This window comes from Dicentrarchus labrax, unplaced genomic scaffold (genome assembly GCF_905237075.1).
Source record: "Dicentrarchus labrax unplaced genomic scaffold, dlabrax2021, whole genome shotgun sequence".
Taxonomy (NCBI): Eukaryota; Metazoa; Chordata; class Actinopteri; family Moronidae; genus Dicentrarchus; species Dicentrarchus labrax.
In genome coordinates this window covers 17,951,539-17,978,567 of record NW_026136711.1, presented here as the reverse complement: position 1 = coordinate 17,978,567, position 27,029 = coordinate 17,951,539, and the positions used below count along the sequence as shown (strand labels likewise).

At 40.0% G+C, this 27,029-nt stretch overlaps 1 protein-coding gene across 3 annotated transcripts in view; it reads right to left on the bottom strand.

Annotated features, from left to right (window-relative positions):
• LOC127371502 (low-density lipoprotein receptor-related protein 1) overlaps positions 1-18,316 on the bottom strand; it is an 89,477-nt gene extending 71,161 nt beyond the window's left edge. For 2 of the 3 annotated variants that reach the window (XM_051414333.1, XM_051414334.1), the window contains exons 1-2: positions 17,700-18,316; positions 2,204-2,326 (exon numbers count right to left, since the gene is read on the bottom strand). In XM_051414333.1, coding sequence (XP_051270293.1) covers positions 2,204-2,326; positions 17,700-17,796 — 220 coding nt within the window. In that variant the 5' untranslated portion in view covers positions 17,797-18,316. The remainder of the gene's footprint in view (positions 1-2,203; positions 2,327-17,699) is intronic. The other variant, XM_051414335.1, reaches the window with a different exon arrangement.
• Positions 18,317-27,029: the final 8,713 nt, after the last annotated feature.

The window sequence follows — 27,029 nt, the reverse complement described above, 5'->3', positions numbered from 1 at the left end:
TTCAGTCCCAAGACAACTTCTCCAGCTCAGAATAATATAGTATTTGTGTGATTTGTATTCTTGTGTATATCGTATAATGATACAAAGATGCTAATTAACCATATTTAACTGGATTGAGATTCATTCTCCACAACTCCACAACTTGGACACACAACATCTGCTCTGCAACAAACATAGTGTTATTCTTTTTTTTCTTTTTTCCAATTATTATTTTTTTTTATAATAAGACAGTAACATACATAAGTGCAGCATACAGGAAACATGTGGAGAGAGGGAGAAGAATGCAGCAAAGGTCTGAATTGAACAATGGATGTTGCGGTTACATGTATTGCCCCTAGCATGTGGGCCAAAAGAGATGCAGATTTCCCTATCCTGCCTGTGGCTTTCAGCCCAAAAATCAGAAAAAGTAAATCTTATATCTACTTCAGCCACAGAGTTGGTGCACTATCAACTATTTACAGCAGCAGTAAGGTGACTGACTAAAATTGTGCCCATGTTCATCGTAATGAAAGGAACATGTTGCCCACAGTGTAACAGTGTGGCTCACTGATGTGTTTTTGAACAAGGCTCAGAGGAATATATTATATCAGGCTTTGCGTACTGGGGCAAAACCTGTTAACAGGATGAATTCAATAATGGTTTTGTCCTTTTCATGAGGTTTGTTGATAAAAAGAAAACTACAGGATATCATCAAACTTATCCGTTCATTTTAAATACGTCCAAAAGAAACCCCAATTAAAAGTGTCCTGACATACCATTTAACCTTCTGTACTGACTTATGTACTTGCTCATACTCTAAAGTAGCAAATAACCTTTGTAATGTATTTGTAGTTGGCAACAGTCACCAAAAACAATCTTCACTTCATGAAAACACCAAAATTGTATTGTTGGCTTTTCTTTTGTCTCCCTGACTCACTTCCTAAGTTTTCCACCCTGACCCTGAGAAACGTCAGGTCCCTCCAGAGCATAGGTCCAATAACTGTTGTTTTTGAGAAAGTTTGGCATAAACTCACTGTTGTTTCTGTCCCAGATAGAGACTCAGAAGAAGAGGGCTGGCTCACAGATGGGGGCGGGGTTGGGCAAAGAGCAGGTTGTGAAAAACAGCAGGTTTCTCCATTGCTCTGGGCGAGTCTCTAATGACTTCCAGACCTACTCTCATACAGTCTCTGCGTCTAGACTGCAGCTACGGCACTCTACACTCACTCTCTCCTAGGCTAATCCCCCTCAAAAAAGCAACATGTACACACAAATACCCAAACACACACACACACAAAGCCCCCACCCACCCATCCTCTTAGAAAACTACAGGCGTTTCGGTCTGAGAGGCTGACCAAAAAGACACTGCTGCTTTCATTCCCTCCCCAGGGATTCAGCCTCAAGGCATCGCAACTCTAATGGAGACTTTGAAACGACAGCTGTCTTTTTTTTTTTTTTTTGTACTATTTCTGATTTGGTTTTGTCTCATGACTGCATCCTCTGTGGCTCTGAATGCAAAAGGAAATCACATCTATCAAAGAAAGACAAACTTTGTAAATCTTGTAATTGGGCATGACAGAGCTGTTTAAAGGCAGAATGACCTCTGTCACTTACTGATAAAAACATCCCATTGTTTTCTGCAGTGTGGCTGTGGTTAGCCAAACAAATCTAATAGGCCAACACTCTCAGTTTGTTAGCCGACAACTGCTCTTAGAATGCGTTAAGAGGGATCAAAGGCTACAGTAACATATTAGCATAGCTTTGATATTACAAAAAAAATTCTTATAAAAGCCAGCGCAGCAGGTTTTAGATCCATTTCTGGGGCTGTTTTACACTTGGAGACTGTTGTCTTGCACCTGTTGAATAGTGTTCAAGTCAAAAACACTCCCTCAATCATATCAGAGGAGATAAGCAGAGAGAGTTTTTATTTCACACAATTCAGAGTCTCGAATGGGGAAAACAACTTACTACATAATGTGAAAAAGAAGTGTCCTAAACCCATTTGACTACGGGTGCTTTACACACACACACATATATATATATATGCATAAGCTGAAAAGCATTTCCTCTCTACTGTAGGCACCAATTATCTACCCTGGATGTCAGCCAAAGTTCACTCTGCTGTGAAACTCAGATGCAGCAGGATCATAACAATCAGGGGACAAAAGAAGGCAACCCACAGTGTACCGATACAATAAATTGGAACCAGTATTTTTAAAAGACTTACAAACATCAGGCTCCTCGTCAGAGCCGTCTGGACAGTCTTTCTCCCGATCGCAGCGCCAGCCCTTAGAGATGCACGTCACCCCGTCTTTACATACAAACTGCTTTGGGCTGCAGGTCTTCGGGGCTGAAAAGAGACAGAGAAAAATGGGAATTAATTAAAAGATTTCAGAAAAAAACCCAGCTCCTTTTGTGTCAGGGATCTTTATTTTCTGAGGTCTCATTAGCAAGCGGGGTCTGTTGTGTTCACAGTCAATAGTGGCCCTCCCTGGCCCTAATTAGGTCCTGGAAAGTTGCTACTTGATGGAGGGGATAGAGAGTAGATGCACAAAAACCAAAACACACACTCATGCAGGCTCGGAAGGTCTTTGCATAAACTTGCTGCACCTAAATATCCAGGTCAGTGTTCCCAGGCCAATAGCAGTGATGCAACACGTCTGGAGGATATCAAAGAACATCTTGTTCAGTGCCCCCCTATCATCCATTTCTCCTTCAAGCCAACCTTCCAGAGGGAGGAAAAACTGCCCACCCCAGCCACAGCTAAATGGGGTCGAGCATATTCAAACCCACACTAATTCAAGTCTCCTCAGAACAGCACACACATGTACACACACACACACACACACACACACACACACACACTCAAGCAACAAAGCTGAGTCACTGGGGAATTCAGTGGAAGCTCTTGGTAAGTGGAGTTTGACACAACAACTAACTGCTGAGTACAGCTCTAACAATTAATTGAAATATTATCGAAAACGCAATATAGTCAGCTGCAATATGCAAATCGCAGAAGTTGCAATAAAAAAACAGGAGAAAAATTTGTGACAAAATGCCATTATAATGAAGTACTGTAGTTCTGAAGAGATGTCCTGGCCTATACATAAGATTAAAAAAATCTGTAATTATGAGCAGTGTGTAGTGTGAAAAACCATTCACATTAGCCTCTGATGGCTGTAAATGCATCAGTCCTACATCAACACTAACACAATTGATTCAGATCATTTTGTAGGAGCTATACAATCTGTTTTCGCTTGGTAACAAACGGACATTACTGGGATTAGTAACTTACATGTAATTATTGAATTTATTATTAATTAATCCCTTACAAAACTACACTACACAAAAAAGTAGACATCACCACATCACTTAGAACACTGATTATTACAAAGGGCAGGCTAATTCTCAGGTAGGTTAAAGAAAAGGTGTCATCTGGGACTTTATAATACAATATAACGAGTTCGGTCTAGACCTGCTCTATTTGAAAAGTGTCCTGAGATAACTTCTGTTATGAATTGGTGCTATACAAATAAAATTGAACTGAATTGAAATTTTAGCCATAGTAACAGTACTGAAAAGAAAGAATTACACTCCACTTTCTGATTGTTATTCATAGGACCTTGTCATATTGTGGGTATATGGCAATAGAGGGCATGGGGAAACTAAAGGCCATGTGGCTAAAGCATTAGTTGAATACAAATCTCTTGAAGTGTTTGTCCTTATGTGCTGCTTTCATGAAACATTACTTCTTCCAAAACCATTTATTCATGAAAGCAAAACAAACATTTTACCAGTTGACATTTAAAGAGAGCAACAGGCAATCCCAAGCTATAATTGGAATTCACTCATGGATAGTTGAGTGTTTGAATATTTATCACCAGGCTGTGATTGAACTAATGTTTCTGTATCATGAGCTCATGTTTTTTTCCTGTGTCTCTCTTCTACATCTGGGAAAAGGTCTTTTTATTCTCCCCTTTCATTTCTTTTTTGTCACCACTGCCATCCAGGTCTTGACAGTAAAGGTTGCCAGGTTGCCCTCGGAAACCATATTGAGAAACTGGCAACCACTTTTTAACATATAAAAAATAAGGACAGCAAACAGCAAAACATGCAACCCAAAATAAATATATTTCTAATAGTTGTTGCATTAGTGATATTTTAATATTGCTGGGATCCGTCAAATACATGACAACAGCTGCGCTACTGGTATATTGTATACCAGGAATTGAGGGTGGAGATTCACATTATGTAAAGTATCAGATAAAACACAGTAATAAAAATGTTAAACATTCTTTTATCTTACATTTTCATTGTTGTGACGTATAACATACTGCACACTATTTTAATTACTCAAATATATGGCAACCATATATACTGTAGTTTCCAATTTCCACCAAAGGCTGATGCCTGGTTGCCAGACTCACTAAATCAACCCATCCACCTCATCCCTCTGACATGACTTTTTAACATTATTTTTACAACGTGTGGTGTCTGTCAGCTCCCTCGTGCAGCTACTTAGGTCAGAATATAGGATAGATATAGAATAGGACGGGGAGGATAGGATCGAATAGGGCTGGATGATGGGGATGAAGCAGGATAAACAGGATGACTGTATTTACATTTAAAGCTAGCCTCCAACTCCAGCGGTGAAGGGAATCTTGAAACGGAGCTCAACCTAAATACCATGAATTCAACCTGACACATTGCTGCACACATTCACACACTCCCCACTTACCCTCTTCTCTGTACCGCTGTGATCGGTGTGTGTGCGTGTGTGTGTATACGTGTAAGTGTGGGTGGGTTTGTTGATGTGTGTGTAGAGGGGCATCTTTTTCTCTCTCAAACGTTCCAAGGATTTGAATTATTCATAAAAAAAAGCAACCAGGCTTTCCTCTTTGCTCCATATTCTTCTTCTTTTCTTTCTTGTGTGCGTACGTGTTTATTTGTTTGTTTGTTTGTTTAGAGATATCAACACCAGCCACAGCAGGCAGCTACTTGTGGTGCGTCTGTCCATTGTTTATTGTTTATTTAGATGCTGACATGCTTTAGCTTGGCATGCTGTTAACTTCCAATAACGGCTGTGGGAGGAGTTCACACACGCGCCTCCGACTCAACCACAAGATGCTTTGTATTTGTTTGTATTACTTTATTAATCCCACAACGGGGAAATTCCCTTGTCACAGCAGCAATTACGTGAAATAAATAAATACAGATATAAAAAAACTATGGTTAAGTGGTAAAGCTATGGTATGGTGGTAATTTGAAAAACAGAAACTACAACATTGATCAGGTGTTGTAGAGTCTGACAGCGGCAGGGATGAAAGACCTTCGGAACCTCTCCTTCTTACACCGTGGGTGTAACAGTCTGCTGCTGAAGGAGCTACTCAGGGACCCCACAGTGTCATGTAGGGGGTGAGAGGTGTTGTCCATGATGGATGTTAGCTGCTGACAGAAACACATCAGCAAGCAGAAGAAGTGGGTCAGGAGGTTAGCTAGCTGAAGGTGAGGGTGGGCAACGCTGAGGGGTATTGTACCACCAGCTCAGCTAGCTGTAATGGTTAGAGAGAAGCAAAGGAAGTGCAAGCAGATGGCAGAAGGCTGTGTTCAGAGCCGCCATTGCAGTCAGTCTCAGGTCATCCAATCATTTAACTAGACAAAACTTCTAAAAATATACAGCACCTATAAACATAACTGCATATACATTTAATATTGTGAATATTGTTTTATATTATATGCAGAGGTAATGAAAAAACTCCTTGGGGCCATTTTTTTTCTCACCCAGCACACTATTTTCCATTCCATTCCAGTTTTATGTCTTTTGTCTGATTCACTTAAATAAATAAAACTCAAACGCTGAGATTCCAGGCAGCACCGACCACACTGGTGGTTGGGGAAGCAAGCACAGACAACGGGTGCATCTCAATTCCTTTAACTTCAACCACAATTCCCTTGCTTGCATTTTGCTCACGTCTTAGTCCCTCCCAGTGAAGACACAAGGACAGATGCAAGAAGAAGTAGTGAGAAAAGATATATCGAAGAAACAAATGAATGAATGAGACGTCCTCTTCTTTCAGGCATCAGCTTCTAATGACGGCGCCACAGCTGGATCACAGCTGGATCATCTTCAAAAGCTCTACAGTCTGTTGATGCCTTGGTGTTTGTATTTGCTCATATATGTAGTGTCCAAATACACAACTGAGAGAGCTGTTAGTTTTAAATGAAAAGTCTGACAAACATCTACACATAAAAACCGTATTCTGTATTTACAGTGTAAAGATTGGTCCAAACCACAGTTTGTAAGTGGAATTTACTTTGCAGACACTGAACGTATGTGCCATTTCCGCTGGAAGTAATCCATTTTCAAAGAATGTAAACATTTTTTGCATCATTTTACATGATTTAATAATCTCCTTTATGATGTTAATGAGACAATTTTGGGGCATCACGTGACTGAATGGAAATGACACCAATAGACTCAATAGAATAAAAAGGGACTCTCTTGCTCTTCCTGACTTAGCTATTACATATAATACAAGTAAGTAAGGGGAAAAAACAAAAAATGTATTTATGTTATTTTTCACACTGAAATAACTGAAAAGTATTACTTTCTTTTTCCTTTTTCCTAAGGATAGCAGAACAACTACTTTTTGAACGACCATCTTGCTGATAAGCTTCCCAGATGGTTGTTGTGATATATTGCGGAAGTATGTACAGGTTTACTGTACTTGTATGTCAACCAAGACTAAATAAAGTGGTCTCTGGAGATGGGACGCTGATATCCATTTTAATGCCAGCTAAATTGAAACTGTGCTTCACACAATCAGGATTTATCTCCTTAAAAATATTGAAATTTTAAAGCGTGTCAGTGATAACTGTGGTCCAGGCAAACATATGGTGGCTTTAGTTGTCCGTTCCAGGGTTTCGTGAACTGGTGCACAATACAAACAGGTCTTATGTGTGTTCGTCTTTTGTATATTCTACAGGGCGGAAGAGGATGAAGCAAAAAAAAAGATGGTAAACAGATGGAAATGACTCAGGAGGATGACATAAGAGAACAAGCAAGATGAACTGCAGCTATGAGAGCAAATGGAGGGGAGGGGGAGTCAAAGGGGGGCAGGGCTCTCACAGCTGGGGACAAGCATGAAGATCTGAGAACAGACTGAAGTGGGCTGGGATCCTGAGATGGGATGGAGGAATGTCACACATGCTATCAATGAACTGCCTGTGTGTTTACCAAAGTGATGGCTGCGTGAAAATGCGTTGGGTCATTGCCATTTGGGCTGGATTACAAATCCACTGCCCTCTGCCCCCGCCGCTGTCTGCTGGTCCTCCTAGATGAGCTCAGTCTGGTTGGGAGGAAGAGTCCTCCCCGGAGGCAAACACAGGCCTCGCCCCCAGCCACAGCCCCATTTCCTCCAACACCCGCAGCAGTGCTATAAATAAGTTGGAGGCCTGCCGTCTGAGATCAACCAGGGCACTACAAATCTCCAGCAGACACTGAGACTACCGCCTCATCAAACACCACTCAACTGCGGTGGAGGTGAAGGCGGATTTAAAGTGCTGTCGACAGTGGTGGTGAAAAGGAGCTTGAGCAGTATGGAGTCCAGTTTCAAAGCAGTGAAAGGTATCGCACAGAGAGGCCGACCATCAACTGGACAGCCATAAGTGCCCCTGAGCAAGACAATCTGCTCCAGGGCCGCTGTTCTGTAACTCACTGCTTTGACCTCAGTGTTTTACCACCAAATTAGCCCTTCTTCCGTTCAAGATTCTTCGAACCTTGGTGCTATGTAGCGAACCAGCCCGCGTTTCCACCAGAGGGCGCTACACAATGCACAACGACGTCTAGAGCATGCTAACACTTGCTAATTAGCACTAAACACAAAGGACAGCTGAGGCTGACAGGAATGTCCTCAAGTAGTTGTTCAAAAACCAAAGTATCAGACAACCTACAGTTTTTACCTGACGATGGCTCGAGATGAAAAGTCAAAGGATCGCCACATTGTTGTTTGTTTGGACAGAATTTCATGTCAATCTGTTCAATAGTTGTTGAGACATTCTACTCAAAGCCACTCTTTTGCAGAATACTTTACAGTATGGCTGATTTTCTTCAGTGAGATCTGTTACACAAGTCACTAGTCTGAAATCTACCTAGGTTTTCCCTGAACTTTTATTAACTTAAGTCACCCACCTTGTATGTCAGTATGACTGTTAGAGCCTAAGAAGTACAGAGGTCTAGAAATGTAACGTAGTCATGAAAATGTATTTATGCATGCATAAAATTGATGCTTTTACATGACAGCAGCTGCTTTCCTTCCTTTACAAACTTCCTCGGGCTACATCCGCCCAGATCTGAGGAGGTGATCCTTTCTAGCTTCAGGAGCTTCATAACTGGTACTGATTCATCCAAAACTATAGAGAATAATAAAGCTGGCAGGCCGCACAAAAGCACTAGGTGGGTGTGTTGGCTGAAGTAAGTGCGTGGTGAAGTTATTCAAAAGGCTTACAGAGATTGTTGCAATGTCTGCTGGGAAAGAAAACATATAGTTTAGTCTACTGAAGATAGCGTGTGCTTGCACTAATAAAACACTTCAACTGTTTCTCAAGAGGAAAAGATGGTTCTGCTAATACAAAATACTCTTTGCTGTTACACATAATAAAGCTTCATTATCTTTTCAAATATTTAGGAAAGAGAGGTTTATATGAGGGCAAGATAAACAACCTGAATTGTGTGTAATCAGTCTCAACATTGACGCCCACTTGGCCAAACCTCAACGCGCACTTCATCTTTTCGGAGATCAACAGATTGGAAACTGCAACATGGCTGCAACACTGACTCATAGCTAAATATCGACAATACGACAGAAAAAAAACATTGCAAATGCTGCAGGAGATTAATGATAAACAACTCAGACCAGTCCACAGAAATATCAAGTGAAAAATGTTTTTAATATTTTGTGTTCAGCGGCACTACAGCCCTCCGCAGACGATGCCCTGATGACATTTTTTTCTTAGATAGATTCAGACAAACCAAGTTTGGCCAGTAATGAGACAGCAAACTGCCACAACAAAGTCAAAAGTGAAGACATACAGGAAGAAACCCATGTAGAGTAGAAAGGGACAGGGGTCTATTTTGCTGACCTTTGGGCTGATCTGACTGCTGATGGTTCTGCGAAGGGCCAAAAATGAGGGAAGAGTCTATATTAGCCTGTTTGGCTGCGGCCTGCCACCTCCTCATCCTCCTCCACAGCCCAGGCACAAATGCTTCAGGATTTTGTAATGGAAGAGAGTGAGAAGAAGCAAGAGGGAAGGGAAAAAAAGTTTTCCAATTTGTCATGTTACAAAACAGAGAAAAAGAGGCCCCAGCTGTGCCTCTTAAATAAACCTTTCTGGCAGAGTTTGGAGGAGCTGTGGAAGTGTAGACAGTAGAGAACAAAATTGTGATAGAAGAAACTTAATTATACAATATCCAAGTCTATCACAGAGAGTGAATGAAAAAGCATGCTGAATTTTAAATGGCAGCCACCTAAATTATTATATCAATATTTTGAAAAGATAGCAACAGGAGTAAATGTTTCGGGACGTTTATACGTGTACAGCAGCTCAACTAGCTCACCCTCTGGATGAATCTTTCATTTCCTCATGTTTTCATGAGATGTCATGTGTGTTTCTAAGACAGCCTGTGTGTTTATAAGCCTACGTAAGTGTGTGTTATGCATGCACTCGGAGCTGAGAAGAATTAACATCAGGAATGTGCTCTTGTCTGGTGATAGTTGCCAAGTAAAATGGGGCTCCGTCATGCAGGACAACACAGTCCTGCCTGCTATTGTTTAGATTTTACAGGTCAGATCTGAGCACAAACTCGGTCCTTCTACACAAGCTATTGTGGTACTGAAAGGCAGAACCTATTAAGCGAAAAAGAGTAATCAAATGTGAACTTAATTAAGAGCTATTTGGATGTCTGGCTGAGATTTCACCATGTCTCAACCCCAGAGTGGTAATCAACCATGACTGCTATTTGTGTTAGAGCTCAGAGGGAGGAGGCTACAACCTCCTTCACTTCCACATAAGGATTAAATCGAATTCAGCAGTGGAGTGGGGACGAAACCGAAAACCACAAGGTGTGATCTGCCATTATCAAGTTAGTCAGTTTAGACAAATCCCTTTGCCACACCACCACCAGAGCACACGCTGTACGTAGCGGCACAGGCTGGGAAATGACAATTAAGCCTACTTAGTATGCTGCCTAGGGAAACATATTAAAGAAGATTATATGAAATTCTTTAGTGCCTTTTCATAAGACCAGTACAAGTTTCAAGTCTCGGTGTGACGCATGAGCTCCAAGGAGTGAGACTAGATTCTCTAGAAAGTTCTTTCGCATTTACTATCCATGTGCTGAAGTAACCTGAGCAAAGATTTTATACACCTATTTGCTTTGAGTGTAAGATGAGAAAATTGATACCACTCTCAAAACCAAACCAAACACTGGCTGTAGACAGGAGCGTGGACACCATAGTTTCTCCTTCGCACTTGGAAGGGGAGGGTGAAGCAAGGGAGTTGCTATCTGTAACTACACCACTAGATGCTATCATTTTAAACATTTTGTTGGCTCAGAGCAGTTCCCAGGCACTCAGGATGGAAGTTATTGCTCCTAGCCAAGAAATAGTCCAGCACATAACCTTCTGTAAAACAGTGACTTGTCCTCTTCACACTTTGTTTTTTGTACAAATCAGACAAACAACATATAATATGTGAATTTATGAGCTTTAAAGATGCTGGTAGAGAGTGCCAGGCTAACTGTTTTCCCCCTTTCCAGTCTTTTGTGCTGAGCTAAAGTAACCAGCTGGTGGTTGTACCCTTATATTTAATGGACACATATGAGTGGTATCAATCTTCTCATCTAACCCAGATACTCAGATATATTTCCCACAATGTCGTACTGCCCCTTTAAGATATTTCAGTGCTCTGAGTTCAGTTGTTAAGAGTGCAAACACACAGGTACAGAATACAGACCCACACATTCCCCATGTTCAAAGTACCTCATCATCTCTAAACTATAAAGACAGACATTGAGGGACATTTGCAAAAAATATATTCAATTTAGTAATAGTGTGTGGGCTAATAATAGTAGAGCAAACCATTCTCTTCCCAGGAGCACACAATGCACATAATCAGAGAGACCACGCTGCCTACACACACACAGTTGAGTGTGGGAAATCCTCTACACTGTAAATGTGAACATCAATAGCCTGAAAATGGAGTACAATATTCAGAATTATATTTGTAGAGATGTATTGGATGTGATATCACCTTGAAATGTTTGTCAAGTATTGACCACAAACATCTCTCACCCATGTTGTGTTTTTGGTCAGGCTGAGAGCAGAAATAACAATTGTGGGTCCACAAAAGGCCATGTGAGGGGATTTCTACCACAGAGTGAAGGGTGAATGCCTGCTTGAGGGATTAGTGTTACAATTAGGCTTATGTTAAGGTTATGGTTGGGTACTTTGTGTTTAGGATTAAATGTTTGGGAATAAATCTATTGCATGAATAGTGACCTCGGTGCTGATGTGACTGAGCGTGTGTTGCCAGATGTATTGTTTGCATGTCTAAAGTATTCAAAAATGACCAGTTTAACAGCTCGGAAGGGTTCATCAGGACGGAGCTGTGGGGACTCCTATTAGGGATGTTGAATTGTAAAGGCTAGATACATACTGTACTTCACCAGGGAGTACTGTAGAGAAGAATGAGATTTGTTCAATTTTCCTTCAGGGAATGAATTCACAAATAATCTACAATAGGTGCAAGTCTGCTCTGTCACACGTTTGTCACTGAAAAGAATGGATGTCAATGAAAAGAACCCTGTAGCAGAGGCTTAAATGGATGTGAATGCATGTATTTGTTGTGTGGGCTGATGCTGAAAATAGACTGTATTTTATCTGCTGGAGGAACCTAGATTGGAAACATCCATAAACAAAAAAAAAAAGACAATTTCTATCTGGTGCTGGAATTGAAACTGACGCTTGGATTAGTACATTAACGATTTAATGAAACGAATAAATTCACAGATAATTTCAATGTTATGCAGCAACAATGTGCGATATAGCCCCCATTGTGCAAAAGCAACCTGACAAATCAGAGTCACAGCTTGATGCACAAGTCATCAACACAAACAGTCCTTTCAGACTGACACAGAGGCGCAAGTTAGACTCGTGTTTGCGGTCGGTGTGAACGGGCCGACACAAGTCGTCTTACCCTGACACTGCCTGGCCTCAGCATTAAAGGGTGAAATGGCTGCTGTTACTTAAATGTAGAATCAAGTTATTTAAGCTATTTCATCTAAAGTCAAAAAATAAAAGGAATACAAGTTGCACAACAGTTTCCATCCAGTATGAAAAACAACATTGCAAGTGTGACAAATCCTTTGAAGCTAGCTGTTAGCAGTGATGTGTGCAGAACTGCAGTCGCTAACTCGAGCCTTGTGTGAATATGGGGATGCCAGGTTTTTAATCATGACTACTGGGTTGTTATTATGAATGGTCAAATGTGGGCTGAATGAGAGTTCATAAAACAACACTATCTCAGTCCTCTACCCTGATCACATTCACACCTGTTTATGTGAAGTGCTGCTGTTCAGTGATAACAGCTTTGTCGCTAAGAAGGTTTCTTATGACACATATAACTTTCTCTCTCTTACACACACCCTTAGTCATGCAGATACAAATTAATTCATCTGCTGAATTATCAATCATGAATCGATTCAATATTAAAGTGTTTTTTACATAAAACTTTACCTACTAAACCGTACAATATGTTAACCAAAGCAGCTACTGGATAAAACACTCCTTCGCAGCTGCGATAATCAATATTTTTACATAGACAAAGCATCACGTGATTACTTGCATTTAGCAGCTAAAGAGCCAGATAGATAGAGTTGTTGAAGAGCAAAAAGAGAGTAAATACTGGTGGCCATAAGCATCACTCCAAATTAATTGTATACATGTTGGATGTATAAAAAGGCAATTATTTGCTAACAAGTTTGCTTAATCAACTTAAAAGGTGACAATATGTCATTGTAGTAACCACCGATGGTTTCTGCTGCCCCCTAGTGGCCATAAAAGTCAGTTATTGCAGGTTTAAAGCTGAAATCTGCACATTTCCACATTTCCCCATCTGTTTTTTTGTGTGTATCAGCTGGTTGTTGTTGGTACTCAATGAAGATGTGATAAATCTGAATATATATTAATATAGTTAGTTACCAGTTGTACTGTCAACTAAACACGTGTTACTGGTGTTTCAGCACACTCTACCACACTGACACATATAATTACTCTAAATTAATTGAAAACCACGGGGGTCCTGATGGCGCTAATTGTCAGTTTATCCCAGATTCTGGTCCCTCATAAACACCTTCCAGTACAATTGTCTGTTCTCACTGTGCTATTCTCATATTAATATTATTTCACTGTTTCTAGGCTACACAATGCAAAAAGGGGGGGAAATGGCTTCCTTATTCCTTGGTGTTGTCCTTGGAATTATGCTAAACCGTTGGTCATCATGCAGGAAGGATTTCTGTCATTTTGTCCTAACTACTGAATAAGACAGGCTGTCCAGGAAATACAGTCTCCATCTCAGCATAAGCTACAAATCAAAGACTTCTGTCAGAGAGGACTTAGCCTTCTTCTGAGCCTGCCTTCACAAGTGATTTTTTTTTCTATCCTTGCCTTCATGCATTGATAGCTGTGGTATCAAAAGTTGCTGGCTAATGTATTGTGAATATACATGTGCCTGCTCATGATATCACCAAGCTAGTTTCTGCTCATATTCTTTCAGAGGGCCTCCTGAGACTGTGTTCTATCTCCAGTCCTTAAATAGCTCCATCTAGATAGTGTATCTCAATCAGTCGGCCACAATTCTAAAGTGGGTCACGGGGCTGGTCTTACAAACCTGCCCAAATATATCCAGAGCACTGTGGTCATAATTGATATCAGCTTTTTAAAGACTTTTGCAGTGTTTTCAGGTAATTATGATAAAAGTCTGTTTTTTATGAATGAGTTTTGATTTCAGACACAAGATAAACCGAATGACTTGGGAGAGTCTTACTGATGCTAGTTTAAAAATAGTTGAAATGTAATATCTCATTAAATTAATCTGTACAAAAATAAAGCTGGGTTTTGTGCATAACAATTCCTTGGCTGGGAGCAGTGACTAGCTAGCAGGCTACATATTGAACAGACAGATATGAGAATGGTATCAATCCTCTTATCTAACTCTCGACAAGAAAGTGAAGCGCATTTTCCAAAATGTCAAATATGTCAACATATTCCTTTTAAGGATAATTTTATTTCATGAACTAAAAAATAAGAAATATCATTATTACGGCCACATCATTCAGATATTTTCGATACCAGTACCAGTGGCAATACTTGGACTTCGGTACCGGTTCCTGGACAATACTTTTTGCGATATCAATTTTATAAAATCCATTTTAACAAAAAAGAAAATTCAAAACACATTAAGTTACAATTACTCACTAATAAGGAAGCTGTTTAGACAGACTGCTGCATGCTTATTGGCACACTAATGCTGATGAAATTTACTGGAAATCTGGTAGCAAATGACAAGCCAATTTTTCTATATTTCGAAAAATCTAAGTAATTTAGTTGGTGTCATAAAAGTATTGTAAGTAAGTTTGGTACCCAGCCCTAAATATGACTGAACTTTACTTCGCCTCTGAGTTGTTTTTCCCCAGGAAAAGCTGCTGACCAAAGTGCTGGATTTTATATCTGCTCAGTTATGCAGTCGTGGCTGGTTTTCAGTGTGTCATATAAGGTATTTAAGCAGCCAACCAACCAACACTCTTTAACTCTATGCACTGATCTAAACCACAGTGTTAAATATACTCTTCCTCTGTTATTTACATAACTGCTTTTCGACATGCACTTTGAAATGTTGCTCGTGTGACATAAGGTCAACGGAAATGAGGACCTAACAAATGCACTCTGTTTTTCATATTGCCCTCAGTTGTAAGTTAACAGTAAAGTGGTAACCTTTTGGCCATGTGGACGTCATTTTGACGGCAGCATCACGCCAATAACAGCCAAATGCTGGGGCAGTTCTAAGGCCTCCACCAAATGTTACAGCAGAGAGGTCCACAGGGGAAAAGTGCCATGTGAAAATTGGATGGTGACTTAATTAAAAGGAAAAAAGCCTGTGCTACTTCTATTAACAAGGATGTGTTTTAAATGAAGAAATTCAACATTTAAGGGAGGGGGGGGAACAGCAAAAGAATGCAACATGAAATAAGGAACCAGGTATTTCAGGTACAGAGGACTTCAAAAACATTTAAATGGATGTCTGCATGGAAAAAAATAGAAATGATTCAAGCTGTCCTCAGTGACGCAGTTTCAAACCCATTTCTCTGTTTTTATTTTCTATAGAAGGTGTTTTTCTCTTAAAGCCCTGGAGGACAGTGCTGTCCATTCCTGAGGAGCAGTGATCTCATTTTGCAATGACATTACAGTACTTTCATGGAGCGAAACGATGTGAATTCTTTCATTAAGGTCTTTTCTCCTAGGCCCCCAATTAACAGCGCCTTCTGAACAAAATGAGACTGTCCATGGAGGTCCCCTCCAGGAAACAAAGAGCAGTTTAGACCCAATTAAGCTCAGGGTTTGTTGGTGGCCCAGGGTCTTTGCTCTGACTACAATACTGAGACAGTGCGAGAAGATCTTTAGAGGTCTAGAAAATGGAAAAATAAGAGTTCCAGGCAAGTCTGAAAAACTTTACTGGTAACATGTGTGGTTCAAATGGCCCTAAAAATCAAAGAGGCAATAAAAGAGGTTAAAAAAGCAATTTAGCTATTGCTTGAAAGGGAGTAACATGCAGTCTAGCTTCCTATACGACAAGTGACATGTTGACTAAGGTCTTCTAAGGCAGGCTTTAAAATGTGGGTGTTCAACGTATGAGCCATGTCAACTGTTAACAAATTTCAATAGGTTTCCTTGAGAGGCTCGGTGAAGCACAGCAGCCTCTGCATCCCAGTGGGTTTTTGAGCAAAGCTAATGTTTGGCGATCTCCTCTGCACAAGGCTGACTCATCAAATCAAGGCATTAAGACCAGCGGGGAGGAAAATTTCACTAAGACAATAACAGTGCCTTAAGGCAGAAACTGTTTGTTTTAAAGCAAGATTTCTCAGCTGTAGACCGAAACTGCAGGTGATTGCAGGCTATCCAAGTCTATCTTCAAGGTGGTAATTTATATGGATTTTGAAGAACCTCACAGCACTGGATTGCCAAGTGCAAGGAGATTACTTCAAAGGCAGAGGGAAGCATTTATAGCTTGAAGATGAACAGAGAATGCCGCTTGTGGTTTTAAAATCAGTCACGCATGTTTAAGTCCTACCGAATTTAATGAAATGTCGAATTTAGAATCCTGATTGGCTTTACAGCAGCTGGTGCTCCTTATAGAAACCTTTTCTTACCAGTAAAAGTCACCTAAAAAAACATACTTAGGACCTTAACATTCATCCACAGGTCAGACATTCCCAACATGAATGAAAGACATTATATCTTTGCAAAAATAAACTGTCATTCTCTTTTCACCTGCAAAGAATTTAACAAATCTGCCTACACTAACTCCCCTTTGATAACGCCCTTTCTTTTCTTACCAAACAGAGGAGTGCAAGAGTGGGACTGTGGGGCTTAATAGTTTCCAGAAGTTGTTCCAGACTGTGAAGGGAGGTGTGTGTGTGTGTGTGTGTGTGTGTGTGTGTGTGTGTGTGTGTGTGTGTAGGGGGAGCTGTTTTGAACTGTTCACTATCTGCCTACAGATCATAATATGACTGTTGGCATTCAAGGGTCCTGGCCCAGGTGATAAACTCAGCCATCATAACTGATACATGGACATGCCTGTTGATGGCAGCACTACAACATCTGAGCTTACAGATGAGGGAAACTAACTGTGATAATTACATGTAATAAACACAGGGTCTATTGTTCTCATAAAGCATCTCTCAGGCAGAGAAAAACCCCAGACACACTTGAAATTCCTCATCGGAGTAATAAAAATATGACAGGGTTGTTTGATTGAGGAATAGCAAGGCTTCTGTCATCACCTCAGCGCATCGCTCAGGAAAATCTGTTGAACGTGAACTGACTGAAGACCAGACACATTAGATACACTACAGCTCCGCAGGAGGCTCTAAAAGCTGACATTTTTTTAAGACATGACACCAATCACAGATTCGCCTCTTTGTCACTGGAGCAATTGAAACTAATGAATCTGACTGCTGCTTTCTGCTTCTTCTTTTTTTAATGATCGATCTGTAAACAAGTGATTTATAAGCAGGTACTGGGGCCTTTGCATCAGTGGATGTCAGTGTAAATGTGAGAGAGCGCCTGTATCCAGAGGGGGGTGTGGTGGTGGTGGGGGGGGGGATGTGCGATCACTGCTGTGACATGGCAATATTAACATGTGGCACTGGGAGACAGAAACAAAAGACCGCTTTAATTGTCTCGCCTCGGTTTCATCCCCTCCACGTTGCCTTCACTCAATCGAGCAGTCGTTCCCTTCAGGGCACAGTACACACACTACTCTTCTCGCACACAGACACACAACACACTAAATCCTGTGATAATCAGCGTGCACACACTTCTATAGTTTTTTTTTTCTAAGCATTTTTAATACAAGACTCTGGTTATCCTGGATTCAGCACTGCTTACCATCAATAGCTCTTCCCGGAGCGATTACTTCCAAACTGTGCAACAATCCCAAGAAAAGCAATCCTGTTGCCAGCATGTTGGCCGTGGTGCGCAACATTGTAGCCTATCTTGAGAGATTATTAGTCATCAATTGCCTCTTGGTCCTGTCAAGCTGGAGGTTGCAGACCGGCGACGACGTGTAACCGTGCCCAGGCGGTGATGCTCCTCACTGGAAATCCGCTTTCTGGGTGCGCAATGAAGCTGACAAGGATGCTGCTGTCTGCCCACTCGGATCGGAGGGCAGTTTTTGAAGTCTGTCAAAGCAAAAGGAAAAAAAAAAATAAAAAAAAATAGAGAAACAGAGCCGAGGCTTCTCCCAGCCCGGGGTTGCTTAGGGGCTCCTTGGATGCATGGACAGCCCTGCCACAAAGGCTAGCAGGCTGAACTGAGCATCAAGCTAACCTGGCTTGCAGTCGAGATGAAGGAGAGCCGGCGCCTCTAATCATGCAGTTGTCCGCCCTTTGTTCTGCCTGCCCCGGTGAAGAAGCAACCGCAGGAGGAAATAAAGAAGTGGATCAAATGTTCCTCTCCTCCCCACCACCTCTGCTGCTGCTGGCCACAGATTGAGCCTGAAGCCCGGAGCTCAGCAGCGGTCTGACGTCGCAGCAGCAGCTCGGCTGGCCCTCCCCTCTCTCTCTCTCTCTCTCTCTCTCTCTCTCTCTCTCTCTCTCTCTCTCTCTCTCTCTCTCTCTCTCTTTCTCTCTCTCCAGCACCCGACACCCCACCATCCACCTCCATCAAATCACACCAAACATAACAGTTACTGCAACAATGCTCTGGATTCCGCCTCAGTCCCAGTTTGAATTATTTATTTAGTTTGCCAAGTGGATTTTCTTTTATGTTTTTCTTTCCTATTTCTCATTATTGTCTGTTCGTTTAAGTTGCAAGGGCTTTTCAGCAAGGACTGATGATGATGATGATTGATCGTTTAAAAGGGTTAAATGAGCATCAAATAATATATAATGAAGCAGATTTTTGTTCAGAATTCTTTATTTTTGGTCAATATCTGGAATCACATCCATATTGCATCAACATGTTTCCACTTCTGTATTAACTGTCTATAGCCCCAAATTAATAAATAACTTCTGTTAGAAGTTTAGTATGTTGAACCTGTTGAGACTCGCAAATGATTATAGAGGAACTGAGCAATTGTAATCAGTGTGTAATGACACAAGAGAGGGGGGAATAATTTACAAATGAAAATGTACAAATTAAAGGAAAATCAGGTAATCAAATTATAAAACACTGGTCAGTAAATAGAATTCGAAAGATAATTAAAGGTAATCACTTTTGAGAGTTGTGAATAAAAAAATCTAAACAAACGAAGAAAAAATTAAACATGTATTAATTTATACAGTGAAATCTTTTAATCACTTTATTGCTCCCCAAAGGAGAAATTCCCCAAATTAATTTGAACTTATTAATATAGAGAAATTATTTCCTGCATTTGAAAGTAATTTAACAACACTGTTTTAAAATGAAAAGTAAATGATACATACTTTATTCAATGTGCATTTTGTTGAGTCTAACCACCTGGACATCAGGTTACCTTTCCATGTGGTGATAATATTGTAGGTAGCTGTGGATCCATTTAACTGAAATTACTTATGGATTCTTCATAGGGCACGATAATGTGAAGCAGCAATCTGGACTGATTAGGCTTCAGTGACTGTCTCCTTCCAAGATGCAATGAGCAAGAGGTTCACACAGTCCTTCCCAGATCCCACCGCATCCATGCAGATGTTGTGAGCAACCTGTTTGGGTTGCCATTGCAGCAACAACCACACGGTCCCTCACTGGCTTCCCACCCATGAACACTGCAAATAGTGTGTTTTAGAATAATTTATATTTGCACATATTATTTTATCTTTTGTTTTACATAAGTTATTTGCTTTATATATTGCATTTTGATATTTGATTATCTCACATGCAGCCAGCAAAATATTTTCAGTACATAATGTTGAGTATGTGACAAATAAAAACTTGGAACTTGAAACAGAGATACTGTAAACTGAACACCAGGTGGTGCCATCCATGGATGTATGTCCCACCCACAGCATTGAGCAACCACTGCCCAGGATCGTAAAAGGTAGCAGGAAAGTCCCATGGTTTGTTACACAGACCCATCTGGAAAATTGTCCCTAGAAACTGTTTGGAAAAGGGCAGGTACTAAAATACTTGGCAGGGATGAACCACCTGCCAATCACTATCATAGGCTAAGTTCAATCAGTCAGATCAATAAGCCAATAAGCTAGTCGGGAGAATAGAGAAAACGTATTTTCCGTCGTAAAAAAAAAACCTTCAGTGCTGTTCTTTGCTCTTCTTTCAATCCAGTTTCCAGTATCCAGTTCTGACTTCACTGATTAACATCTACACTAACCCCTTTCAGAGCTGTTACTTATCGCTGCATCAGTAGTTACTAGTAGTTCCTCAAAGTTTGAAGCCTGGAAAGTTGGATCTTGTGATGATCTGGCAAATCCAGCTGCCTTGCAAGTTAAAGGCACATTAATCCTCATAATTCTTCTGTGCCTAGTGCTCAATTTAATATTAAAGACCCTCACACCTTCCTCAGTTTCTTTAGCAATGACAGGGCAGTATCTGGCTCCTAGACAACCAAACTTTACTTACTGACCATTTGGCAGAAATATCCTAATTTTGTTTTTAATGGATTGTCTCTCTACTGCTATGCTGATGACAGCTAACTGTACATATAAACAAGTAATGACTCATATCATATATCCTTACCTAATTTGAGAGCAATGGGGAACAGTAACTTCTAGCTGAACAGCTAAAGACTGTGGCTCTCAAGTTTGTACAACAAATAGGTCGAACATTGCGTCCCATAACCCTGATATCTTTCTCTGAACAGCTCTTCAAGTTCAAATCTTGACATAAGGTTTAACCTCTTAGCCTTTGTGAACCACATTAAAAAAACTCCCTGAATTTCACAAACAGATCAACTTCTCCACATACTACTACTACCACTGCTACGGTGCAGTGTTAACATTCCTGGCAGGAGTCTCCAGACACTCTTAATGATATTTTGGATTCACCATCACTTAACCTCCATTCTATACCAAACGGTTTGTTGCTGCAGGGTACAGGTAAACATGAAAGTCCTGTGCAGTGAATGATGACATGCAATAAAGTCACTGGTGTGCAAAGAGTAGAACATGGTTAACTTAAGGCAATTCTTGAATGATTTTATGAACACAAATTTGTCCACAGATGCATTTTATTTCATTGAAGAGCACCTTGGGAAGATTACAATATTCTACCAATGAAGAGTGTCTAACCTTTTGTGATGGATTTTTACAAGACACAGCATTATGTGCAGTAGAGAATATGAAGTTATAGTTGTAAAAAATTTAATCTTAGAACGGTTTTATACATTTAATTGTTTTAATTATAGTTTTATATATCACAATTTTAAAGTGAAATACCATCTAAGTATAAGTGGGGATGAAACCACAAATCTTAGAGTAAAACATTGCTGGATCTGCAGAGACCAAATTGGATCCTTCCAAACATTTGTTTACACTTAAGGCCAAAGTATGTGCCAAAGTAAAGTAAAGTGTATTGCTCTAGACTATCTAGAGCAATACAATCCCTTATAACTTTATAATGAAAACCATGACAAACAGCTTGTAAAAAAAAGGGCCAAGGCCAAATACTTCTAGAGTACTCATTACAAACAGCAGAGACTTATCCTTGTGTCGACTCAGTTATTGTGACATGTTATATAACAAGACTGTGCCATAAGCATAAACAAGCCATCTGAAAGAAGACTGTTTTAAATCATACTGGAGCTGGAGGAAGTGCAGATATGCCCAGTGTATTGTTTTGTGTTTAGTCACGTCCCAGTTCCTAGCCTTGAGTCCTAAAGATGGGGTTTTCACAAGATAAAATGTTCTTTCAAAATCCAAACACTAACAAAGTAATGGGAGTATATTTAAATCAACATAAGATTATGTTTAAATGCTTAATTACATTTGTTTATTTTTCCAAACAGACATCTATTGCAATACTTTTGAAAGAGACACAGGAAACTGCAATTATACAGGAAATGAGATTTGGACTGTTTTCAAAGTTAAACAAAGCAAATGCCAGTCAACAATAAAAAGCATATAGTGTTAACATAAGCAGGCATTTATCTATTCCTCATAAAATACAAATTATGCAAGCTCACGTCAACCCACCACTTTTTTCCCACTCTTTCCCTCTCCATGAACAGGACAAAGATACCTCAAACAATCCTATCGTTGAATTACAACAATTCACTCAAACGCACATCTAGTGCATTTAAATGACCTTCAGCCTTTAAACGCTGGCCTAAACATCTGCTTTGAATATTTTGCTGATCTCTGTTCTGGGCTTTGGGAGAGTAACAAGTCATTTGCGGCCCAGGTCCAAGTGAGGTCATGAGTTAATGGTGTCAAAGTTGAGTTAGGAGACTTTGTAATGCAAGTTTGAATTGAATCGGTCAGGTGACTTAATTTCCACACCTTCGGTAAACAACAGATATGTGTTCACGTCTCCTTATTTTCCTGGTAAGTTTTAACAAACATTTGTAATTTCACAGCTGCAGTTCCAGTCATTTTTAATATGTTCAAGATAGCACAAATTAAATAATTTTTAAGTTAATTCTATACCAGATAATCCTGCACAGACAGGGACACATCGACGCAGTTTTGCATTTCTCTTATTTATTTATTTGTGTGTGTGAGTGTTTATACCAGGTGGTTTACTGTAACAGTGACCACCACAGCCACCTAGACCTGTCTGCGAAATGCTGCACAGTGCTGACATCTGGTGGGTCTACACTGCCAGTATTACATTTCAGAGAACAATAGGTCCTTTGTGTTAGAGCTTTTTTTACAGGCATAAAATACTGAGAAAAATGAACACGTAATGAGTTGTGATCACAGACAATATCCAGTAAAACGCTTTACAGAGCTGTTTAAAGAAAGTATTATCTCAACAATCTTTTATTGATTTTTGAGGCCTTGCCACTATTTTATTTATTGAGCTCACACTTTCCTGGCAGTTTGAGGAGAAACTGCTCTTTTGATAAAATGGCTGACAAGCTGCCACTAAACATGCTTTGTTTTGAGTGAATTCAGTCCGGACTGTTAGTTATTTCCCCCCTTCAGTCTTCATCCTTTAATCTTTTTATTTGCTATTTGTGTCTTAATTTAATTTTAGTGTGACTTACACACAGCACTGATTCTTAACCAATCAAATGTGGAGCTCCAGTCCAAATGTCCACATACCAAAGGCTTTTGCGCAATCCTGACTTAACTAAAAACAGACATTCAGTGGAAGAAAAGGGAAAGAGACAACTACAAAGACTTTAAAAATAAATTCACAAAAGGAACACAGTAGTCGTCTTGAACTTCTCAGACATCATCAAACACACGCACGCACACACACAAACCACAGGCATGCACATGTATGATGCACATAGATGTGTTTAACATAATTCTGTGGCCAGTTTGCCCCAAGGTGGCACTGTTTTCCTGATTTCTGTGGAATTTGCAAAAATTGTCTAAAAACATTATTGTTTTGTTTTTCTGTATCTCTGTTTTCAGAACAATTCCGCCATCCAGAGAGAATTATTTTTTTTATAATGCTACTTTCATTGGTCACAGGAGCGTGTTTTATTGTTTGATCTTCACATTTGGCATGTATACAGCCAGGCTAAAAATGGCAATGGGAGAGGAAAGAGACACTACAGACAGTGAAAGAGAGGGATGATCAAATCAAATCATTGTTGCTTCACAGAAACAAGCATACCTCAACAACAGACACACATCAAAAACATGGAAGACACTACATTTTAACACTGACCATGTGGCAGCTTAAAAAGAGACTGTACGAAACTATAATAAGTGCTACGGTGCTGGTTTGTTTATTGCACATTGCCCTATTTACATTGCATGATTTAGTATTGGAGTTCAGCAGCTTGATAGAAGTCGGGACGAACGATACTACTACTATTTCTTTACGGGGGGAATTGTTGATCAGATATGGAGTAGTATTTAACACGATCATCCAGCAGATGGAAGCACAACACAGATGACAGACTCTGATGGAAGTCCAAGGCCCCTACAGATATTACTATCATTTTAATCTTATTTCATATTTCAGAAAACAGATAACAAGAAAACTCGCTTTGCTTCCGAAAATGTGTGTAAAACTATGAAAAGGACAAATGTATTTACATTTGTTAGAATAGAAATGTTACCCATTATATGCAATCTTTTGAAGAAGAATGACAACAAATGTTGTTGACGTCAATCTCGTGTGCTGCTCACCAGATCCAAGTCTTTTTTATGTCCCCTTTTCTCCTCACTTTGTGTGTGTGTGTGTGTGTGTGTGTGTGTGTGTGTGTGTGTGTGTGTGTGTGTGTGAGAGAGAGAGAGAGAGAGAGAGAGAGAGAGAGAGAGAGGGGATAGATACAGAGAGAGAGACACACAGAGGGAAAGAGGGAAATAGAGACCGAGGGAGAGATCTGCTTTAATGGCTTTTGCTGATATTTGACCCTACAGTCATTAGAAAGTGACTCACTGATACTGTACATACACATCTTTCATTATTCTGACATTTTGCGCAGCATTAATGGCTCACTTATTTCATCTCTGGGCAATTTTCTTTTCCATCTGTAGCTCTTGTATATTGATCTGGGCCTCTGCAGCTCATGTTCCAACATCATACTCTATCTGTTGAATGACTCATGTTTTACGCTATAGTTGAGAGGGACAAATTTCATTCTTTTTGTCAGGATTGCTGTCTCAACTGCCAAACAAATCATTACAGCCTGATTGCCTTGCCTTGTTGGATATTTTTAATTTCGCCAGATAGCCTTCAAATTATAGTATCATGATACATGACAGCACAGAGACAATGTGAAAGTTGAATGATCAGTAATGCCAAAATGTTAACATTTTTATCCAAACCTTGATACCAGTTCCCAGATTTTGTTACTTGTCAGAATAGAATAGTTACTTAGTTGTAGGTCCTTATATTTTGCAAGACAGGACGTCAAGTATTAAAGTAAAAGTAAAGCAAAGGTGTCAATGAGTGTGAAACTGTTTAAGTTATGCAGATAGAAAGCATCTCTCACTTCCTCTTTATAAATCTCTCTAAAAGACTGACACCGTCTGAGTAATTCCTCTCCTTGTGAGATTGATTTTCACGTCATAGGATGGAAACCCATCAGTCTTCAATATCAGAGAACTGCAGGTTATTAGTCTCCTGCTAAAAGACCTCTCCTGCTCTGCTTGTGGGTTTCTTTCCAGGGCGATTTTTATTGTCGGAGTAAGTGAAAACACCATTCATCTGGTTTGTGTCATGACTGGAGCAAGTATTTCATGCGTCATTCTTTCATCCACAGCTAAGGCCCATGATGCACCTCCGCCCAGTTCACTGCAGCTGTGATGGAAGCCAGGTTGGAAGTCCAGAGAGGAGAAACAGGTCAGTACTGGTTCTCACACTGTGTTGCTGTTAAGATACATGATGTCTCTAATAATCCAACCAATCATGTAGGGACAGTTTAAAGAATTCATATCGATATCTGCTATTTTCACCTAACCACAGATAAAACTCACCTTGGTATACACACACATCTCTGCCCACACACATCCATAAATCTCTAAACTGCATCATGATTTGGACCTACATCATCACTCATCTTCTACACTCCCTCTCACCCTCCCTTCGTCGGTGCTCTCGTCCTCCCCTCCCTTGCTTCAGAGCCAGATGAATTACCTCATCAATCAAAGTTCCCAGAATCACATCCTGTGTGTGTGTGTCCCACCAATGCAGAATCTCCATTCAGTAAGAAATAGTATAAGGTACTCACTGCAGCCGTTTTGTAATTTAAAGATATTTAAAGTAATAACTGTATCATTCCTCTCTATTTGCTCATTCTGAGGGATGCACACAGGAAACTGCTAATTTTGCCCACGCACGAAAGCCTCTTTAACACTGTTTGAGAAAATTATCAAAATGTCTAGGGGGGTCTTGGGTTGTTTGACATATTACAGATGTCAGTAGCCCTTCATGGTTGCTGGCAGGGAGGTAGAGCAAAGCAAATAGTTTTAATTAGACAAATACAAGTACATTTCCAAAGATTAAGGGTTTTAATAAGTTTGAGAGGCTTTTTAAAACAGAGGAATCAGTTATATCATCAAAATAAATGTTGCTGTAACCAGCTCTCAACAAGAGTCACATTTGAGCAATATCATGAACATTTGTTTTGTTAACAACACATTATTAATTATAAGTGGAGGGAAAATAAATACTCTTCAGACATATTCTTTGATTTTAATCTGCAACGAAGTCAAAAATGGCGCTATCAGAGTTCAAAGATCTTGACCCCTCCCCTTTAAGTCTTCGGAGGGAGAGGAAGCTTTTCAGTGTTGTACAGTCTCTGTATTTTTTTTCCTCCTCGAAAGGAACAATTATGGAGCGGGCAATGCTGATAACACCTAAGGAATTCGAGGCATGCACAAACAGCCCTTCCCCCATCCGCTTAGCTCTCTCCCCTTCCCCCTGCCCTCGTCCCCTTCTTTCCTTCCCTCCCACTCCATCACCAGGCTTTCTTTCTGCCTCTTTACACTCAAATCCTGTTGCTCAGATTACTTCCAGCTGGAACATAATAGCCCACTCAAGAAATTCTTGAAAACTAATTTTTAAAAAAGAAAATAAAGAACTAACATAAAATTTGGAACAACATTTTTTTTAGAAGTTTTTCCCTACGCTAGGAATTGTTGTTGCTGTGTTGTGCCAGAAGAGGTGTTCAGGCCAGACTCTGTATACTTTTTATTTACAGATACACAGTTTTTCTGTGACAACCTGTTAATCATATATGTTTAGAAACAAAATTATGTTTATAGAGGAACCTAGTATGTGACAGGAACTCTTATATAACCCTTACAGACTTAATGCATATAGATCTCATAAACAAAAGTTTTGGTTTCAAGGATATACCTTCAGTCTTTTAGGTCTGAATACATAAACTTTATTAAGGTAGGTTCTGTATGTTCAGCCCCACTTGTTTGAGTGTTTTGATGACTGCCTTTGCCAAGGGCCCCCGACCTTGACCAAATTGCTTTTGTTTAGTTTGTAGTGGAGTGAACCTCCACTACAAACTAACTAAAAATGGGAAATGGGATGGACATTGATCTTGCTTACATAAATTTACCTGCTTTGGTACATGCATGGAAATAAAGAATTCCCATTGCTACATGAGTGTACATTTACATATATGTATATCTCACCCTGAAA